We start from the raw sequence: 21,516 nt of genomic DNA on the forward strand, positions 1-21,516 counted from the left end.
TCAGTTTTGTTTGTGTTAAAATCTATATCCTTACTAATTTTTTATCTACATGTATCAGTTTTTGAGAGAAATTATAAAAATCTCCCACTATGGTTGTGGATTTGCTTATTTCTCTTTTTAGCTTTGTCAATTTTTGCTTTATATACGCACATATTGAATCTATTTGTTAGGTACATTCAAATTTAGAACTGTTAAATTGTCTTGGTCAACCTTTTTGTCCATAAACTATTAGAGCTAATATACAAGTTCAGCAAGGCTGCAGGATACAAAATCAACATACAAAAATTAGATACATTTCTATACACTTGCAATAAACAATCCAAAAATGAAATTAAGAAAACAATTCCATTTATCATCAAAAAGAACAAAATACTTAGGAATAAATTTAACAAAATGAATACAAGACTTGTACAATGAAACTACAAAACATCAGAAATTAAAGAAGGCCTACATAAATGGAAAGACATCAATGTTCACAGATTGGCAGACTTAATTATCGCTAAAATGGCAGTACTCCCCACATTGATTCAATGTAGTTCCTATCAAAATCCAAGCTAGCTTCACTGAAGAAATTGACAGGCTGATCCTAAGATTCATATGGAAATGTAAGGGACTCAGGAGAGCCAAAATAATCTTGAGAAAGAAGAACAAAGTTGGGAAAAAAATCACACTTCCTGATTTCCAAATTCATTGCAAGTCTATAATAAGACTGACTGCCATGAGCGTAGACGACAGATATCTGGATCTATCGTAGAAGGGACAGGGGAAGGCCAGTCGGAACATTTCTATTTAGTTTGCAATTTGAAGACAGAGAGGAAGCTTCCAGGTAGAAAAGAGAAGGAGAGGACATTGTAGGCACGGGAAGAACGTGTGCAGAGAGGCATAGAGAGAGAACATGTGCCTAGAGTGCGTTGGGAAAGAGGAGGCTCAAAAGGAAAGGAGGTGGTAGAATGTGCAGGGTGTTGTGGACCCCGTGTACACCAACATCTGCAGATGCTCAAGTCCCTTATATAAAGTGGCAGAGAACAATGCATATGTCAGCCGTCCACATCTGCAGCTTCCCAACCATGGTTCAAAAATTCTATTTCCAATCTGGTTGGTTGAATTTGTACACGTAAAGCCCAGGTATGTGGAGGGCCAACTGTGTATTTACTGGAGAAAAAAAATCACATATAATTGGACCCACATAATTCAAACATGTGTTATTCGGGGGTCAACTGTAGTTCTTTTCTCACCAGTAAAATGTTTCTCTCTTTTTTTTCTTTTTTTTACTTAGTTCACTGAGACTTTTTTGATGGAAAGGGACAAACCGTCCAAATGGAGTGGAATTCCTCAGCTTCTCCTTAAGCTGTATGCGACTAGCCACCTCCACAGTGACTTCCTCGAGTGCCAAAACATCCTCAAGGTAATTCTCTAGGGCCTTGGAGGGGCTGCATTCAGGGCCTCCAGGTGACATAAGATGTCTGTTGTTTTTTTAATCCTCAGTCTACTTTTAAAAATAGCCTGTTTTTATTGTGTAAATTGTAGACAATTTGGTAAGTTCAGAAAAAGTGCAAAGGAGAAAATAAAAATCGCCTATAAAGAAAATGAAAACTCCACCACCCAGAGTTAACCACCACGAAGTTCCCTGTGTATGTCCTTCTGGGCTTCGTTTTGTGTCAGTGCTTAATTCGAGAGGTCAGCAATGTGCCCTGGGATTGGGGTGACATTCTTTCTGAACAGGGTTTAGAAGATCCCATGTTGCTAAAGGTTCACGGAAATGGCCTTGTATTTGTCAATAATTATGACTCACACAAGAAGATGGAAGGGACTGGGCTTGATGATGGAAAGGGTGTAGAGAGAGATATACTAAGGCAGTTGTTCGCAAACTTGAGTGTGTATCAGAATCAACGTGGGAGACTTGTTAAAACCCAGAGTCTGGGCCCCACTCCCAGAGTTTCTGATTCAGTAGTTCTGGGATTACCATATCTAAACTTTAGCTTGAGGGGTTGGGGCGGGGGTGGTGTCCAAATTTGAATTTAGAGCACTGGCTTTAGCTGCCGTTAAAACCCATGCAAGTTATTTTTGGTTGTAATGAAACTTAATGATTTGCACTGTTTTTCAGAGATGAAATTTTTGCACTGTTTTTCAGAGGTGAAATTTTGATTATGTCACATAATAAGTCATTCTGAAATATAATCGGCTCCAGATAAGCTTAATCTTTACCCATAAGAAGAGATGTTTTGTGTTCTTGATCTTCTTGTAGTCTAATTGGGATAGAAATAATTATAGTCTCTTACACTTGTTTAAAAACACTTTGCAAAGAGTTACACATTATTTCATTTGATTGCTGCAAAATCTTTAAGATGTGAAGAGGAAGGGAGAGAAAGAAGTAGGAGAGAAATTAACATTTATGAGTGCTTGCTGTGTGACCATCACTTCTTTATTTATCTAGCAAATACTTACTTGAAACTTACTACTTACCAGGTGTATTTAATTCTGATGGTAACTGTGAAACGGGTGTTGTTTTTCTTTGTATTAGTCTAGAATATTTTGATTGTAGGTGACAGTAACTCACTCAGACTAGGAAACAAACAAACAAACCCTTTATTGTCTCACACCTGTGGAAAGCACAGGTGTGAATTCAGAAGCTGAGCAGTTAGGCTGTCCATTTCTTATCTTAATACCTGTGAGTGACCTCATGTTCCTCCATGTGATCACAGGTCTCAGGTAACATTTCTACAACATGGGCCAGCCACTGAGTTGAGGGGACTGAGAGACTATTGGCTAGACCTGATCACCTGCTCCAGAGGCTGGGCCTGAGGTGCTTGTTGGCAGCCCCAGTGGAACCATGTGGAAAGTGGGGAGGGGCAGTGCCCTCAGGAAACAATGCTGTTGCCTGAAGAAGAAAGAAAGATGCTAGGCAGACAAAATCCACATGCTTTTTTCTTTTTTTTTTTAAAGATTTTTTTATTGGGGAAGGGGAACAGGACTTTATTGGGAAACAGTGTGTACTTCCAGGACTTTTTTCCAAGTCAAGTTGTTGTCCTTTGAGTCTTAGTTGTGGAGGGCGCAGCTCAGCTCCAGGTCCAGTTGCCGTTGCTAGTTGCAGGGGGCACAGCCCACCATCTGTTGCGGGAGTGGAACTGGCAACCTTGTGGTTGAGAGGACACGCTCCAACCAACTGAGCCATCTGGGAGCTCAACAGCAGCTCAGCTCAAGGTGCCGTGTTCAATCTTAGTTGCAGGGGGTGGAGCCCCCCATCCCTTGCGAGACTCCAGGAGTTGAACTGGCAACCTTGTGGTTGAGAGCCCACTGGCCCATGTGGGAATCGAACCAGCATGCCTTCGGAGTTAGGAGCATGGAGCTCTAACTGCCTGAGCCACCGGGCCGGCCCCCACATGCTTTTTTATATTCTCTTTTTCAGTTGAGAAAACTAAGACTCAGCAATGACCCGCCCAAAGCCTTGTGGCTACTATATGATGAACCCAAATTTGTCTTATCCAAAGAGCAGCTTCCACTGTATTATGTCGTCAGCAGGATGCACATCGTGGTTTTATAGATGAGAAAAATGAGATCCAGCGAAAGTGGTTCTGTTCCTTACTAATTACGTGACCCTGGGCAACTTCGTGATTTCATTTTTCGCCAGTAAAATCAGTAAAACTATACTCACTTCATTGAATTATTTTAAGGATTAAATGGACAGTGCCTGGCATGTAACAGATTGTCCATAAGAGCAAGTTCTGCCTTTTCTTGGTGTGTAATACCTGGATCAGCAGCATCAGCATCACTTGGGAACTTGTTATAAATGCACATTCTCAGGCCGCACCACCCAGGAGTCTGGGTTTTAAGAAGTCTTTCCCATGATTCTGATGCTCATTAGTGTTTGAGCAAACAGTGTTCGCTCTAGCCCATTGTGCTCCATTTTTGCTCACAAGTTCCTAAGGAGAGAGCATAATGAGTAGGGTGCTGGATTCTTCCTGTTCTTCTATTGCACCCATAATAGTTCTGCTTTCTTCTGTAAGCACAGACTCTGAAGCAGGACTTCCTACATTTAATTCCTGGCTTTACCAGCTGTGTCACATTGACAAATTCTTTGTCCCTCAGTTTCCTTTTCTGTACAATTGGGATAAGTGACTATCATCTCTTACTGGGTTGTGAGGATTAAAAGAGGTAATACATGAAGTACTTAGAATGATGCTTAGAACCAAGCATTAAATGAGCTATTACTATTACTACAACTTTTATTATTATATCTTACTTTTCTGTAAGATTGTTATTCATACTGACTGGATTAAATACCTGCTATGTCATGGGACCTGTGGAGAATACAAAGAGGAATCTATTCCAGTCTTCGGGGAACATTTGTAAAAAAGTACGAAGTAAAAGTGCTAAATGTCACAAATGAATTACAGATTGCTTTAGGGATTCAGAGATGCATCAGATTGCTTCTAGCTGAGAGGAAACAGAGAAGACTTCGTGAAGGAGGTGACATTTGAGCAATGTTTTGGTTATCTATTGCCGCAGAATCAGCCACCCCAAAACTTAATAGCTTGAAGTAATAATCAGTTTATCTCTAATAATTCTTTGGGTTGATTAAGTGGTTCCTTTGCTTCATGTGGTGTTGGGTGGGGTATTGAATCATCTGGAGGGTCCAAAATGACTTCACTCCCGTGGCTGGTAGGTTGGTGCTGTCAGCTGGAGATCAGCTAAGAATATCAGTCGCAGCCTCAGTTCTCCTCCGGGCCTCTCGAGGTGTCTTTGTTGGACTTCTTACATACAGCATGGTGATTGGGTTCCAAGATGGCAAAAGCCAACTCTGCCAGTCTTTCTTAGGACTTAGGCCAGAACTGGCATTGTGTCACTTCTGCATTCTGTTGGTTGAAGTGAGTCACACCAGCCCAGATTCAGTGTGGGAGAGGTTTCTGTAGGGGCCCGAATACCAGGAAGTACGGTATTCAGGGGCTTCATTGTAGGGGCTATCTTTGTGCTCATGGGGATTTAAGTTGTGACTAAAATGCAGGCTGAGGCTTTGGTGTCTGGTTCATATTAGATAACAAAAACTGAATGTATATCTGTATATATTTTTTAAAACTAGGAAATTTCTCCTCTTCTCTCCATGGAAGCTATGGCGTTTGTTACTGAAGACAGGAAACTTACCCAAGAGACCACTTACCCAAATACTTATATTTTTGACTTGTTTGGAGGCGTTGATGTGAGTAGTTATTATTCCTACTGCTATTACTACTGCTACTACTGCTAACTAGCTTGAGAATTTAACTCTGAAATGGGAGACAGGAAACATTTCAGAATTTATACCAAATATGAGAATTTTAATCTTTAAAAGCTCAGTGGCACTCACCTATGTTGAAGCAGCATAACTTTTACTTAGAAGAACTGATTTATTTGAACTGATAATAGAGCCACCTTTTTTTTTTAAGGCACAAAGTGAAAGGTATGTTCCCCACTTCTCCATTGTCCCCTCCTGAAAGGCAGCTGTGATTACTAGTTTTGTCTGTGTCCTTCCAGGGATGTTCTGTGTGTGTGTGTGTGTGTGTGTGTGTGTGTGTAAATAACCCCTGCCGCCCCCACCTTAGGTTTATTTTCTCCCCACATAGAGGTGGCATATTATCTATATAGGTACACTGCTTTGTACCTTTTTCCATGTAATTCTCTAGCTTGGGGATAGTTTCATTTGAGTACATGTGCGTCTGCCTCATTATTTTAACCATCTCTGTAGTATTCCCTGGTATAATGGTTCCATAATTTATTTACCCAGGCCTCAGTTGATGGGCATTTAGAGTTTTCTCACACCTTTCCTATTGCAAATGAGTGCAGTAAAGGTTTTTGTACATACTTTTGTGTACATATGAGTATATACTTTTGGGATCAAAGCATATGTGTCTTTTATTATTTATAAACTTGTCAATATATATACCTAAGAGGTTTTATCAACTTACATCCCCAATAACAGAGTATAGGACTGTCTGTTTACCATGCCATCACCAACAGTGTGTATGTGTGTGTTTTTATGGACTTTGTTATTGAAGTATAACTTGTGTACAGAAAAGTACACAGTAATTAACCACAAAGTAAGTTTACCTTTGTTACTACCACCCAAATCACAGAATAGAATGTTATCAGCACCCAGTAGCTTCCTTCACCAAACATTATATGTTAAGTATTTTAAATATTTACTAAGCAGACATGAGAAAAATTGTATTTCTTCATAGTTTTTTTAACAGCTTTTTATTGAGATAGAGTTCACATATCATACAAGTCACCCATTTGAAAGTATACAATTCAGTGGTTTTTAGTGTGTTCGTAAGTGTGCAGCCATCACCACAGTCCATTTTAGGACACTTTTATCACCCCAGAAAGAAACTCCATATGTTTTAGCTGTTAACTCCCCTACTCCTCCAGCTGCCACCCCTTCCATCAGCAACTATTACTCCATTTTTTGTCTCTCTAGATATTTTCTTCTGGACATTTCATATGAAAGGAATCGTGTATTTGTTACTGGCTTTTTTCACTTAGCTGAGTGTTTTCAAGATTCATCCATGTCATAGCATGCATCAGTACTTCATTCCTTTTTATGGTTGAGTAATACCCCATTTTGTATGTCCATTCTTCAGTTGATGGACATTTGGGCTGTTTCTACCTTTTGGCTATTAATGAATAATTCTGCTGTTCACATTTGCATACAAGTTTCTGTGTGGACCTAAATTTTTATTAATTTGGGGTATATAACTAGAAGTGGGATTACTGGGTCCTAGGATAACTGTTATGAGGAACTGTCAGACTGTTTTTCAAAGCAGCTGCAGCACGTCCACCAGCAGTGTATGACAGTTCCAGTTTTTCCACATCCTCGTCAATACTTGTTATTATTTGCGGTTTTTATTATAGCCATCTTAGTGGTTATGAAGTGGTAACTCATTGTGGTTTTGATTTGTATTAGCTAATGGTGTTCCACATCTTTCTATGTGCTTATAGGTTATTGATATATCTTCCTTGGGAAAACATCTATCTCCTTTTTCCATTTTTTAATTGGGTTGTCTTTTTATTATGAGTTCTGAGAGTTCTTTGTATATTCTGTTCATAGTTTGTAAAATTTATTCTTCTATGAGTAGATTGAGTATCTTTATGTTTGTTTGTAAGTTGTTTCTTTTTGCCAATTGTCTATTAGTCTTTTGCATCCTTTCTATTTGGTTATTAGGCTTTTCTCTTACTGGTTTTCTTAGTTCTTTCAGGCTACGATAACAAAATGTTACAGACTGGGTAGCTTATAAACAACAAATTTATTTCTCATAGTTCTGGAGGCTGGGAAGTCCAAGATCGTGGCCCTCTCAGATTTGGTGTCTGGTAAAGACCCTCTTCCAGCTTTTTCCTGTGTCCTCGCAGGGGAAGGTGTTAGGGATCTTTCTGGAGCCTCTTTTATAAGAATATACGCCCATTCATGAGGGTTCTGCCCTCAGGACCTAATCACCCAGAGATCCCACCTCCTAATGCTATCACATTAGGCATTAGGATTTAACATACAAATTTTGGGAGGACACAAACATTCAGATCATAGCAATTTGTATTAATAGGTACTAGTAATTTTTTTAAGATCCTTGGTCACATGTGTTGTATTTTCTTTTTCCTAGTTGTAGAATTGAATTTTGACTTTGTTCGTGGTACTTTTAAATGTAGAAAGGTTTACTTTTTAGGTTGTCAGATGTTTTCCTTTTATGTTTTCAGACTTTTGTTTCTTGCTTTCCCACTGTTGGATTATAAACTTTATCCTTGTTTCATTCTAGTATTTTAAAGTTTTTATCATAGATGTTTACATTTTTGCTCCATTCCAAACTTATTTTGCTATAATGAGCGAGGGGCTGGGATTGTACCTCCCCCCCCCCCCCGATATCTGTCCTTACCCCCATCACTGGGATGGAGCATGAAGGAGGCTTTCAGGGTGCTGTGCTTATTCTGTATCTTGATCTGGGTGACGATTATGCAGAAATGATGTTCACTTTGTAAAAATTGGAACTGTGCACTTAAGACTCCCTCTCCTCAGCAGTTGCAGTTGCCCTTTACCATTGATTTACTAGCCAGCTCAGTGGACCCCCCTGCTTCACTTCTGAATCGTTCGTCAAGGAATTTACTTAATAGAAACCATGGTGTTTATGGGAGGAAAAAGAGTTATGCGGGTCTCTAGCCCTGTGTCTAGTTTTAATGAAAATGTGGCTTTCTGTATCCCATCTTAGGACATCTTGGATCAATTGTTCCTGATTTTGTGGGACTTTTCTTTCCTTCTTTGAGTTAGATTAACTTCTCTAGGAATCTCAGTCTGTTCTTAAATATGGGCTTTTGCATGGGTCAGTGTGCTCTTCACTAACCTTTAGTTGGGTGCATTTTTCTTGCTGAACTCCCTGTTAGATCTTGTTGGTTTATAAACAGTGCTCAAGTCTTTGATTTCTTTGCTGTTGCCTAGTTGTCCATTATTGAAAGAGGGGTATTGAAGTGTTCAACTATTATTGTTGACTTAACTGTTTCCTACAATTCTGTCAGCTTTTGCTTCATTTATTTTGAGACTCTGTTGTTAAGTGCATCTTTGTTTGTAATTGTTATATCTTCCTGATGGATTGACCCTTTTATCATTGTAAATTGTTTTTCTTTATCTCAACAGAAGGGGTTTTTTGTTTTTTTTTTTTTAAAGGAGGGCGCAGCTCACAGTGGCCCATGCGGGGATGGAACCGGCAATCTTGGTGTTATTAGCACCATACTCTAACCAGCTGAGCTAACCGGCCACCCCAACAGAATGGGTTTTTTAATGCATGTTTATTATAAACAGTTTAAGCAAAATTTTATGCGTTGTATTTAAAGTATGTAAAATGAAAAATGAATGCATATCACCTGTAGCCCTTGTAGAAATCAGTATTGATAGTTTATGGTGTATCTTTTGAGATCCTTTTTATAAACTGACATTTGTGAGAGAACACAAATGTTCTTTAAGCAAAAAAAGAATCATAGTAGTGATATTATTCTCCAGCTTTAAAAAATTAAAGCCACACTGGATCCCAGAGATTACCTAATCTCATATGCTTATTTTTTAAAATGAGAAAACTGAGGCCAGGGAGAGGCATTGACTTACCCAAGTTTACATGGGGAATAGGTTACTGAGATGGGATTAGACTCCAGGTTTCCTGCCTCTTGGTATAGCGCTCATTCCCCTAAACCTCACTGCCTTCTGCCTGTGTTGGGAACAACAGGGTCTTGTAACACTGTGACAAATATTTGGGCCATGAGTTTTCATGGCAAAGATTGTTTTATGAGTTGTGCTTTGAATTAATTTGGAAGATTTTATTTAAAAAAAAATTTTTTTGTAGCTCCTTGTAGAAATCCTTATGAGGCCTACAATCTCCATCCGGGGACAGAAACTGAAAAGTAAGTATCCTTGTAAGCCACTTCCTCATTTCCAAACCTGCTGATATGGTGGTTTCCAGGAGTTTCTCTTCTTTCCTTTTTTAACTGTTAACCGTAAGACATGCCTTACATTCAGCTGCAGGACACTCTTTCCACCCCGAAATAAGCACCTTTGTTTATTCGTTTTGTACTAGACAGAATTTCAGATCTAGTGCTTTAAAAGAAAAGAAATGAAATGGGCAAACCACTGGGCTAAAAGAATTGCAGCTTTATCTTTTCAAATAGTCCTTGGGTCCAGTTGTGTTTTATCTTTGTTTTTTAAAGTAATTTTTGTTGTTATAAAGGTGATGCGTGCTCTTTGTAAAAAGTTCAGTCGTTACCAGAGTACATATGAGAAAGCGTAAGTGTTTTGTTAGCTCATTATTTCTTAAGCTGGGTAGTGGTTGTATGACTATTAGTCTTCTTTATAACTTGTGCATGTTACAGATAATTCTTTTTAGGTATTCAATATTTAATTTTAAAAAAAAGTAAGTGTACTTTACTTAGCATTAAAAGCCAGAGATCACTTAACATTTGATGAATGCTGTTCTACAAATACCACAAATATATTTTTTAATTAAAAGAAAAATTTCCTCCCTAACATCAATATGACGTATGAGATCTCATTTGTATGTACAGAAGCAGTTAAGAGGATTCATATTTATCTTCGATGTCTCAGCTTTGTTTTCTACTTAAATTGGTTCTTCTGTTCTCTGTCTACCCTCATAACCCTCATATCAAGCAGCATCTTGTAATTACTTGTTGGTGGACTTATTCTCTCTTTCTACCACTAGATTTATAAGTTCCATGAAGGCTGAGACTTTGCCCCCCCCCCCACTGTATATTCTATATCTGCTTTAGAGTAGGTGCTGAATAAATATTTGATGAATGAGTGGATTCCAGTTTCCTTCAAAAATGAAAGATCTCGAAATGCCGAAATATGCTGGTCTGGTATTCCAACCTGCTTTGAAGTCATAAAATAAATAAACAATCCAGAAAGCCCAGGTTGAAAGGTAATGATGAGGGATACAGCATACCTGCATTATCTCCAGATTATACCAGATAACCCATCTGGTCAATCTAGCTTGGCAGGGCTGCCCATTGGTATCTCAGAGGGAGACCTAGCATTTTTAGAGGCTACTGCAGCATTGGAACAAATGGAAACAGTTTTTTAAAATGAAACTAATGTCAAACAAAACACTCTGTCCATGGTTCATACTCAGTTTTACTATCTTCTGGTTTGGAGCCATGACAGTTTAGTTTCCTTTTTTGTGCTACTCTCCTGTTCCTGCTCACAGAGAAGTAGCTAGTTCTTTATTGAACTTTGTAGGCCATTTAAAGCCATTTCCCCAACATAAATAACAAAACAAAACACTCGGTGAGATTGTAGTAAAATGATATCCTTGTTTGCTGCTAGTAGAACTTTTCACTGCTAGTAGAACTTTCAATGGAAATTTATGACAAGAGCCATCAAAATGTTTATACTTTGGATTCTAGTAGTTCTGTTTTTGGAAATGTGTCTTGAGGAACCAGTTCAACATAAGCCTAAAAAGGCTATATACATGTATATTGTTTATGTTTAGTCTGTTTAAATAGCAAAAAACCCCTAAAACAAACAGAAACCCTGGATATATCCTAAGCAAGCTACATGGCTTGTTTTAGATGATGATACCACTACAGGTTGAAATTATTAAGACTGTAAAGCATAGTAAGAAAATGGCTGCTATAGCAAATGAAAAACTGTACAAATTGGTTTGTAGGTTCTGAGGGCACCATGAAAATCTTTGGTAAGGACTGGAAGGAGATATGCTAACAGGAAAATAATCGTCTTGGAGGGGATTATGAGGAACAGTTCTTATTTTTCAAAAAATTGAATACTATTACACTATCTTTTCAATGAGAAAAATAACCAATTATTCCTTTCACTTTCAGTAAGTGATGAAATGTCCAAGGACTGTTTGAGCATCCTGTATAATACCTGTGTCTGTGTAAGTACCCCCTGCCTTTGGGGCCACATTTATGTCCCACCACATCTGCAGTACTTGAGAAAAGAAGATCTGAGTGAGGGTGGTAGATATGACATGAAAGCTATCATCAGACATTGGGGGAATGTGCCTCAGAACCAGAACCAGCAGAGAGATTATGGGGAGGCAGAAATTTCATAGTATAGTTGACCCTTGATGTGACCCTTATATGTGAATTTTCGAATGCATGTAACCCCTGTGTTGATTAAGGGGGAACTGTAATTGTTAAGAGCCAGGGTTACTTCAGGCCTGAAGATGTCCAAGTAGAGACTGAACAGTTCCTTGTCCAAGGGGTAGAAGCATAGGAAGAGTACCTTGTTATACCTCTTCCTTCATTTTCCTTGTTAGAAATCAAAACAAGAATCAGAAGCCCCACCCATATATTGAGCATGACACTTTACCAGGTTGACCCCTGAGTAAGAAATGATGGTGAATAAAGGAAGCAGTTCAGTGAAAAAAAAAAGAGCATAGTACTCAGTGCTAGAACTTGATTTTGAGTTCTAGCCCGTGACTTAGTGTTTAGTAAGTAGTTCACCTTCCCTGAGCTTTAGCTTTTGTCAGGAGAGTGCAGTTAGTAATCATACTAACATCACAGGGTTGTTGTGAGGACTAAATGAGATGATAGGTGTGAAAGTACTTTGTACACCAATATACAGATGTTAGTTTTTGTAAGACACAGTATCTATCTTTTAGGAACTTCTGTGGTAAACTATAAACAGTGAATCATGATACAAGGCAGAATGAAATGTGCTGTTGTAGAAGTGAATCCTATATGCTATGAAAATGCAAAGGAACGTTTAATTTTATTTCTTGCCTCATTCAAAAAAAAGGTTTCAGTCATTTTGCAGAAGTATGTAAAATTTACCAAGATTATAAATTTAGAAGTAGGTAAGAATGAAAAGGATAAAATAAAGTGAGGCTATAACCTACATCCAGGAATTGGGCTGATAGAAAAATATAGACCATAAAATCATCTGTATTATGGATGGGGCACAAATTTGGGTTTAAGCTTCTTAGCAACCAACACAAATAGGGAAATAGATTTTAACAGTTACACAGCTCAGCATCTGTAACAGTGCTGTGCACCAGAAATACAATGCAAGCCACTTACGTTACTTTAAATTTCCTTGTAGCCACTTTTTTTTGTTTTAGAAAGTAAGAAGAAAGTAGGAATAGGTAAAGTTAATTTTAATAAGTTTAAAGTTAAAAATAAATATAAAGATATTTACATTATTTTTTTGGTACTTATCTTTCAAAATCTAGTGTTTTTTTAATTAAAAATAGAACTACCTTATGACTCCGCAATTCCACTCCTGAGTATCCAAAGAAATCCAAAAGACATTTGGAAAAACATGTGTACCCCTATGTTTATTGCAGCGCTATTTACAATAGCCAATATATGGAAACAACCAAAATGCCCATCAATAGACAATTGGATAAAGAAATTGTGGTCCATTTATACAATGGAGTATTACTCTACTACAAAAAAGAATGAAATCTTACCATTTGCAACAACATGGATGGACATAGAGAATATTATGCTAAGTGAAATAAGTCAGACTGAGAAAGACAAATACTATATGATCTCATATGTGGAATAGAATAAACGAGCAAATAAAACAGAAATAGACTCATAGATACAGAGAACAAACTGATGGTTGCTAGATGGGAGGGGAGATGGGGAGAAGGTGAAGGGATTAGAAAGTACAAATTGGTAGTCACAAAGTAGTCACGGGGATGTGAAATACAGTATGGGGAATATAGTCGATAATGTTGTAAAGATCATGCATGGTGTCAGATGGGCACTGGACTTACCAGAGGAATCACTTTATAGACTGTGTAGATGCCGACCACTGTGCTGTACACCTGAAGCTGAAGTAGAATAATGTTGAATGTCAACTATGATTAAATATGTATGTATGTATATATAGTCACGGGATATAAAGTACAGCATAGAGAATATAGTCAGTGGTATTGTAACAGCTATATATGCTGTCAGGGGTAGTAGACTTGGGGTTATCACTTTGTGAGGGCTGTAAATGTCTATGTTGTTTTTGTATACCTCAAACTAATACAAAAGAATAAAAAATTTGAAAAAGAAAAAAAGGATAATCCAACTTTAAAATAATTAATTAACACAATTATTTAAAATCTAGTTTATTTCTTTTATTAACACTCAGAGCATGTCTTAATTCAGACTAGCCACATTTCAAGTGCTTAATAGCCACATTAGTTAGTGGCACAAATAGGCATAGACAGATCTATAAGATAAAAATGAACTAATTGTTCAGGAAATGCACAATTATTTTTGCAGCTAAGGCCAGTAAGATATTGTCCTTGTTAAAAAAAGAGACTATGTGATGTCATTTGCTGCATCATGTTTGACTTTTAGAGTTGCAGTCCCAGTACCTCCAGGGATTGGGCAGAAAACAGGAAATCTTTGAAGTTGCCCATTTTGTGCAAACTGTGACTAACCTCTGGAGTAAGCATGTCCTGCATTAAAGACATTTAAATTCAAAATTTTATGAGTACTGCTGGGTCTACTATATACTCGTTTGTAGCTCCTGATTTAGATATAGGCAGATAGTCGGTCTAGAACCTATGATGATTATCATGAAAAACCCCTCCCCAGAAAAATACATTTGCACACAATGTTTTGTATATAGTTTTAGGGATTTAAGACCTCAGACAAAAATTCCTGATGTCACGTGGGATTGTATTTCCAGTGTCTGGAAGGGATATCTTGCTCTTTATATTTTATTTTGTATTTATAACCTATTCTGCCTTTTCTCTCCCCCTTGTGATAGACGGAAGGAGTTACAAAGCGATTAGCGGAAAAGAATGACTTTGTGATCTTCCTGTTTACACTGATGACGAGTAAGAAGACATTCTTACAAACAGCAACCCTTATTGAAGATATTTTGGGTGTTAAAAAGGTGAGCTATGTCCTCTGGCAGGTAGGTAACCAGATGGGGGAGGGTGTCTCACACGATTGGATTCTGAAAAGTGAATTAATGTAGAGATCTCTTTTAAAAAGAAAAATTCTTCCATACTCCTAAAGTTAGATTTTTGTGTGTGTGTTATTTAAATATGTTCAAGTAAAAGTAGGCTATCCTCCTTATACTAATTTGTCTTAGATGGCTATAAAAGCTAAACAAATATACAAGTTGAAATCAAGCTAATTACAAAACTCAAGTTTAGATTGACTTCATGAATTTAATGGGATGGCTAACGTTATTTTGCCGAAATCAAATTGCCCCTCACTCACTAATTATTGTAATGCAAGATCTTTTTAGGATACCTGTATTGCTGTTTGTTGTGTAATGACTTCATTCTCCTACCACTTTTCTATATTTGAACTGCTGTGAAAGCTTCATTTATTAGGATATGTTTCCCTTGGTGGTGATGTTTGACTTTCACTTATTAAGTTCATCTCAGTTTTTTTCCATTAGTCAACAGTTAAAGTTAATTGACACCAACACAGGAGACACAAATATGAGCACTGAAGTCCTGCCTCTTGGTCATAAGATGAACATTCAAATAATCCAGAATATGCTTTAAAAAAAACAAGGGCTGGCCCAGTGGCTCAGGTGGTTGGAGCGCCGTGCTCTGAGCGCCGTGCTCCTAACGCTGAGGTCACCGGTTTGATTCCCACATGGGCCAGTGAGCTGTGCCCTCTACAGCTAAGATTGTTAACGAGGGCTCTCCCTGGAGCTGGGCTGCTGTGAGCAGCCGGAGGTCAGCGTGAGCTGCTGCGGGCTGCTGTGCGGCCATGGGAAGTGCAAGGCTCATAGTACCAGCATGGGCCAGGGAGCTGTGTCCTACACAACTAGACTGAGAAACAGCAGCTTGATACAGAATGGGAGTGGGGAGGAGGCGGAAAAAGGGGGGGGAAAGTTTTAAATAGAAACATTAAATTAAAATTTTATCATTGAGAAGTCACAGACTCCAAAAAACACATCTATAGTATAGACCGCTGTTAGAGAATCAGTATGTTAGATTTTTTGTGTAATGATTGTTGGGAGCTGGAGTTTCCCCATTTCTTGTTCCATACCTCTATGCTGGTTGCAGGTTTGGCAGATTTCTTTCTCTTAACTATTGAGGAGGCAGGAGCAGCCTCTTAAGAGTTGCTTTTGCTTGTGAAAGAGTACCCACATGCATTGTGGTGACCCAGCTTTCATTTCTGTCTTTCTGCTGCACTTTCCCCAAGCCCTGTTTGTCATCACGCAGTCAGAAGATGCATAAGTGGCCCATTGTCTGTTGGAACACATTGGAAATGTGTGCAGGTCCCAGACAGACCCTTTGTGCCCTTTGATAAAAAGGCATTGTTACTTTTCCAATACTTGTGTGCTCCAGCCAGTGTGTGAGAGGGGCCTTCCAGGACAGAGACTCCAGACTCCCTGGCAGTATCAGCATAGGAGCCCAGGATTGCTTCTGTGTTGCCAAAAATGGTGATGAGTTCTGCTAGACACTATGGGTACCTTGGTGCCGTTTGAAAGGGGGATCGACACCATAAAGAAGGAATCCACATAAAGAAGGCCACAAACTGGGAAAAGTCATTTGCAACCCATGCAACTAACAAAGGATTGGTATTCAGAATTTACCAAGATTTCTTACAAATTGGCAAGAAGACGATAAATAGCCCAGTACAAAAATGGGAAATGATTTGAACAAGTATTTCACAGAAGGGAAACAAATGGTCCCTGAATATAAGAGAAGATGCTTAACTTTGTTAATAATCTGGGAAATGCCCATCAAGACCACAATGAGAGAGACAGAAAATTTGGTGAGAGTGTATATCATTGTCAACACTTCTGTACTGATGACACTTTTCTACATCAGCAGAATATATTTACCTTTCTTTTGTTTTCTAATTGAACGTACACATACTCTGTGGCCCCCTGACCCAGCTGTGCACTGCCCTGAGAGCCATAGCATCCATTCTTGTGGCTTGGGTCACCTGTAACCTCTGTCTGGGCACATTCTTGGGGAAGCTCTATCCCAGAATAGCCATTCTTACAAATGAAAACACTAAGTTGAAGTCACGAGGTTGTGAAATCAGTTCAGTGGATCTGTTGGCTAAATAGAAAAGATCAAAGTGAATCATGTAAGAGTATTGTTTGAAGTTTTTTTTACCTTTATACACATTTATACATTCACATATGTATGTTTACTGAGTTGTTAAGGAAATTTTATTTCTTATCTTGGGCATTGTCAGAATGGTTTGGAAGCCACTGCCCCAGAAAAAGTACGCATGTTCATCAAGAAACACAGAGGGAAAAACTGAAACCAAGTCTATGATCCATCAACAGGAGAATGGATAAATGTATTCACACAGTGGAAAACAGGCATACCTAGGTTCCGTTCCAGACCACTGCAATAAAGCAAGTTGTAATCTTTTTGCTGGTGGAGGGTCTTGCCTTCAGTTTGTTTAAAATCAATATCTGTGAAGTGCAGTAAAACGAAGTATGCCTGTATTATATAAAGTGGTGGAAATGAATGAACTGTTGCTGTAGGGAACAACATAGCTGAATCAGAAATTATTGCTGAAGTCAGTTACAGAAGACTGCATATAGTATTACAGACTTTATATATAGACTGTACAAGGTCATTTTTATAAAGCTTAAAAGCAAACTCAAATACATATGATAAAACTTTTTTTGAAGGCAATACAGTAGTAAAATTGAGGGTAGTGATTACCTCTGGCAGACAGGCACGGAATACGATAGTAAAGGCACACACAGCTCGTCACTTTGTTATGCTTCATAACATGTTGTATGTATCAAATATTAAATAAAAATTAAAATACAGGGGCCGGGCTAGTGGCTCAGGCGTTAGAGCTCCATGCTCCTAACTCCGAAGGCTGCCGGTTCAATTCCCACATGGGCCAGTGGGCTCTCAACCACAAGATTGCCAGTTCAATTCCTCAAGTCCCGCAAGGGATGGTGGGCTCCGCCCCCTGCAACTAATATTGAACATGGCACCTTGAGCTGAGCTGCCGCTGAGCTCCCGGATGGCTCAGTTGGTTGGAGCGTGTCCTCTCAACCACAAGGTTGCCAGTTCAACTCCCGCAAGGGATGGTGGGCTGCGCCCCCTGTAACTAGCAATGGCAACTAGATCTGGAGCTGAGCTGCGCCCTCCACAACTAAGACTGAAAGGACAACAACTTGACTTGGAAGAAAGTTCTGGAAGTACACACAGTTCCCCACTAACGTCCTGTTCCCCTTCCCCAATTAAAAAAAAGAAATTAAAATACAGTGTAGGTTTGAACTGTGCAGGTCTACTTATATGCAGATTTTTAATTAAGAAAGAAAAAAAAGCTTTTTTTCTTCCTTAAAATCTGCAAACGTGTATTACATGAATTTTTCTCATTTTGAAACATCCTTATATTCCTCAGATAATATCTGCTACCCTTCCTCCCACTAATTAACTTATATTGGATTGAATATTTCTCTGTCACAGAGAATACTGTAACCAAATAACAAAAAGCATTTCATCAAATCGAATACTCATTCAATTAAAAGCTAGAAATAGAAGGAAAATTTCTTAACTTCATATAGGATATCTATTAAAACTTACAGCAAATATTAAACTTAATATTAAACTTTGGAAATATTTCTATTAAGTCAAGAAAACGGCAAGAATGCTTATCGCTTACTCTAGATAATTGGTTGCATGTGCATATGCAGAAGGAGACACCTATAGGAATGTTCATTGCCACATTGTTGAATAGTGAAAAATTATAGTTCACCTGAACATACAGACATAAAGAAGAATTGTGGAGTAAAACGATGAAAAATGAACGAACTATTTATATTAGTGTGGTTAAGTCTCACTGTTGACTGAAAAGTCAGGTGGTATATGATTTGATTCACACTGTGCATACAGAACAATACCATATATTTTTATTAAAATATAAGTATAAAAATGGAACAATAAACACAAAGTTCAAAATAATGACTACCTCTGGGAGAGAAAAGGGAATGCAATCGAGTCGGAAAAAAACGGGCCTTTGGCTATATTTGAAATGCTTTATTTCTTAAAAAGAAAATATCTGTTGCAGGAATGGCAGTTTATGATAAGACTTGAGTGGTAGGTATTTTTTTAATAGGCGAAAGGAGCTACATGAGCAAAGGTAGGGTTTAATCCTCAGACCAGTCCTATGAGGTAGGTTAGTCCCATTTGACATATGAGCAAACAGAAACTCAGGTTCTACAATAATTTCCCTAAGGTTGCACAGTTGCAAATTGCAGAGCTGGGATTTGAACCTAAGTGATCTAGCTACCAACCATTCTTAGGGGAATGCAGAAGAGGAGCACGTCCAATCTTGAATGAACTGAGCACGGGTGTTATTTTGTCTTCTGTAGGAAATGATCCGACTAGATGAAGTCCCCAATCTGAGTTCCTTAGTATCCAATTTCGATCAGCAGCAGCTTGCTAATTTCTGCCGGATTCTGGCTGTCACCATTTCAGAGATGGATACAGGGAATGATGACAAGCACACACTTCTTGCCAAAAATGCCCAGCAGAAGAAGAGCTTGAGCTTGGGGCCTTCTGCAGCTGAAATCAACCAAGGTAAAGTCTCTAAACTCTCAGAATGTTAAGATAGTAGCTCTAAGGCCTCTTCCTAAATCATCTAGCTCTTTCAGTGTCTCTGGAGATTAATCCATGTGAGGGTTCCTAGGGTCCGTTTAAAGTATGTAAAATTTGTGTGTATTTGTTCATTATTTGGGGGTGCCAAGTCCATAGACTTCATCAGATTTTGAATGGATCCAGAATCTCAAAAAAGTTAATCATTGTTTATCAGAGTTACAAATGCCTATACCTTTTGATCCACTAAGCCTCTCTGGGCCTTTATTCTATAGAATGTGTGTGTGTGTGTGTGTGTGTGTGTACGTACACAAACACAAGGTTCTTCATTGCAACATTGTAACTAGTAAAAGACTAACTATTCATCAACAGACTACTTAATTTATAGAATATTTATATAATGGAAAATTGTATAGTTTTTAAGAAAAAAGAATGAGGAAGATCTCTATGTACTGATAGATATAGAAAAATCTCCAAAGTATATTAATGGTAAAAGGAAAATGCAGAACTGTGTGTATAATATACTTTTTGTATAAAGGCAGGGAGGGGGGAATAAGACCAAATGTATTTGCTCATCTATAGTATGCATAAAGAAACAAAGCATACACAAGAAACGTAAAGTGGCCACCTGTTATGGCTGGCTGGTAACTGGATAGATGACATCAGCAGCAGAAGTGGGACTTCTTGGTGTATTATTTTATATATTGTTTGATTTTAGAATCATGTGGGTATTTAGTTATTTACATTTTAAAAATGCTATTCTAACCCATCTACCCCACTATTGCTTTTTGTTAGCAAAAGAACTCTGTTCTATTGATAAAGTATCTTGATTGAAGCAGATTTTGGGGAAATCGGGCATATGTCTGTTTTTGTCATAAGAGTATAGATGATTCATATTTGAACTAAAGCATTTATGTGTCTTACAAACTAGATCTTGAACATTAACAGGCTAGAAATACTGTCGATGCAAAAACAAAACATATCCCTGTGTACCTAAGGTTAACCAGATAACCAAGATGAAATAATAAAAATTTATCATTAAAAAGCAGCAGTAGGAAACCATGACCATCCTACGGCCGTCCTGATGATGCTCTGGAAACAGTGCTGTTTCTCCAGTCCAGTTGGCTGGGTCTGTGCATCCCAGGCTGAGCCCTGCAGAACTGCTAGGTGCTACCCAGCGGCCTGCCTTCCAAAGACTGAATCCGAGCCCTCCATTAACTCTGCTCACATTCTAGTTGAGTTCTGAACACCAGATGGTCAGAACTGTACTTGAAGATTGCTAGAATATAATTTTACACGTTTTAGTCGTATGTAGAAACAAGAATGTGAACTTTACGGATCCCAGCTTAGTGGTTTTCCCTTCAGGCTTGTTTTTCTCTTGGTCTATAGGTCCAAGGCCTTCCTTGGTCTGTAGGCTTCTCTTCCCCCTTCCTCCTTTCTTACGACTTTTGAGGAGTACTCAGGTTAGTAAATCATAAAATATACATTTTTAAAAACGTGAATTTTATCGTCACTAAGTGACACCTCAAAACTGATTGAAATACACACATCCATATACACTGACAAAAGCTCACATTTGTTAATTTCCTGCTATGTGGCAAACCTTGAGCTAACCACTTTACCTAGAAGTGATTTTATGTAATCCTCCAAGCAGCCCTGTCAATTAGAGATTAGTATCCCCATTGCACAGCTTAGGAAACTGAGGGTCCTAAAGATTCAGTATTGGATCCTCTGTGTGCTAAGGCACTAAGTAACTGTCATCTTTAGTTTCCCATTTAAGGAATCTGTTCTGGCAGATTATTTTTATCCTTTTAGTATCGATTACCTTCTTATACCTGTTTGTAAGCTGACTTAAATAAAACCATCATTACCCATTATCCTTGGGGAATAAAGTATTCTAGTCAGTTGGTTTTTTAATTAACTGAGTTTTAACCCCAAGCCCAGTTTTCTTTGATTTGAAGGATTAAAAAAAAGAAAGTCTTTATACAGTATCTATGTTCACTTTCATACCTGTTTGCCTAACCCATGAGATAATCTACATGTGATACTGGTGGTAGCTTTTGGGATAAAGCTTTATGAAATGTTGTATTTTAGCACATAATGTGTACAGTGTCTAGCCCTTCCCGACTCTGACAATAATTCCTATCTCTCTGCTTCTCCATTCCACACACATTTTATTCCCCCAGTCAGATACCCTGGGAAAGTGAACATAATTAAACCATGAGCAGATGAGAAAGGTCTTAGGCCTCAGTGTTTTCGTTCTTTAAATTGAATTCCAGTAATGAATACTTTTAAAGAGAGGTATGTGTAGTAGTCAGTTCTGGCTGCCATAACAAGATACCACAGACTGGGTCGCTTAAATAACAGAAATTTTCTCACAGTTCTAGAGACTAGAGGTCCAAGATCAAGGTGCCATGAGTGTTGGTTTTTGGTGAGGCCTCGGTTTCTGGCTTGTAGAAAGCCACCTTCTCACTGTGTC

The 21,516-nt window shown here is 38.3% G+C and overlaps 1 protein-coding gene across 3 annotated transcripts in view; it reads left to right on the forward strand.

Annotated features, from left to right (window-relative positions):
- Positions 1–21,516, forward strand: part of TRPC4AP (transient receptor potential cation channel subfamily C member 4 associated protein) — a 62,613-nt gene that overhangs the window by 11,182 nt on the left and 29,915 nt on the right. For all 3 annotated transcript variants that reach the window (XR_013992269.1, XM_081033599.1, XM_081033598.1), the window contains exons 2-7: positions 1,277–1,405; positions 5,078–5,194; positions 9,348–9,405; positions 11,356–11,411; positions 14,255–14,383; positions 18,815–19,022. Coding sequence is in view for 2 of the 3 variants with exons in the window: in XM_081033599.1 (XP_080889725.1) it covers positions 1,277–1,405; positions 5,078–5,194; positions 9,348–9,405; positions 11,356–11,411; positions 14,255–14,383; positions 18,815–19,022 (697 nt within the window). In the remaining variant the exon portion in view is untranslated. The remainder of the gene's footprint in view (positions 1–1,276; positions 1,406–5,077; positions 5,195–9,347; positions 9,406–11,355; positions 11,412–14,254; positions 14,384–18,814; positions 19,023–21,516) is intronic.

Source organism: Rhinolophus hipposideros (genome assembly GCF_964194185.1).
Source record: "Rhinolophus hipposideros genome assembly, chromosome: 22".
NCBI classification, from domain to species: domain Eukaryota; kingdom Metazoa; phylum Chordata; class Mammalia; order Chiroptera; family Rhinolophidae; genus Rhinolophus; species Rhinolophus hipposideros.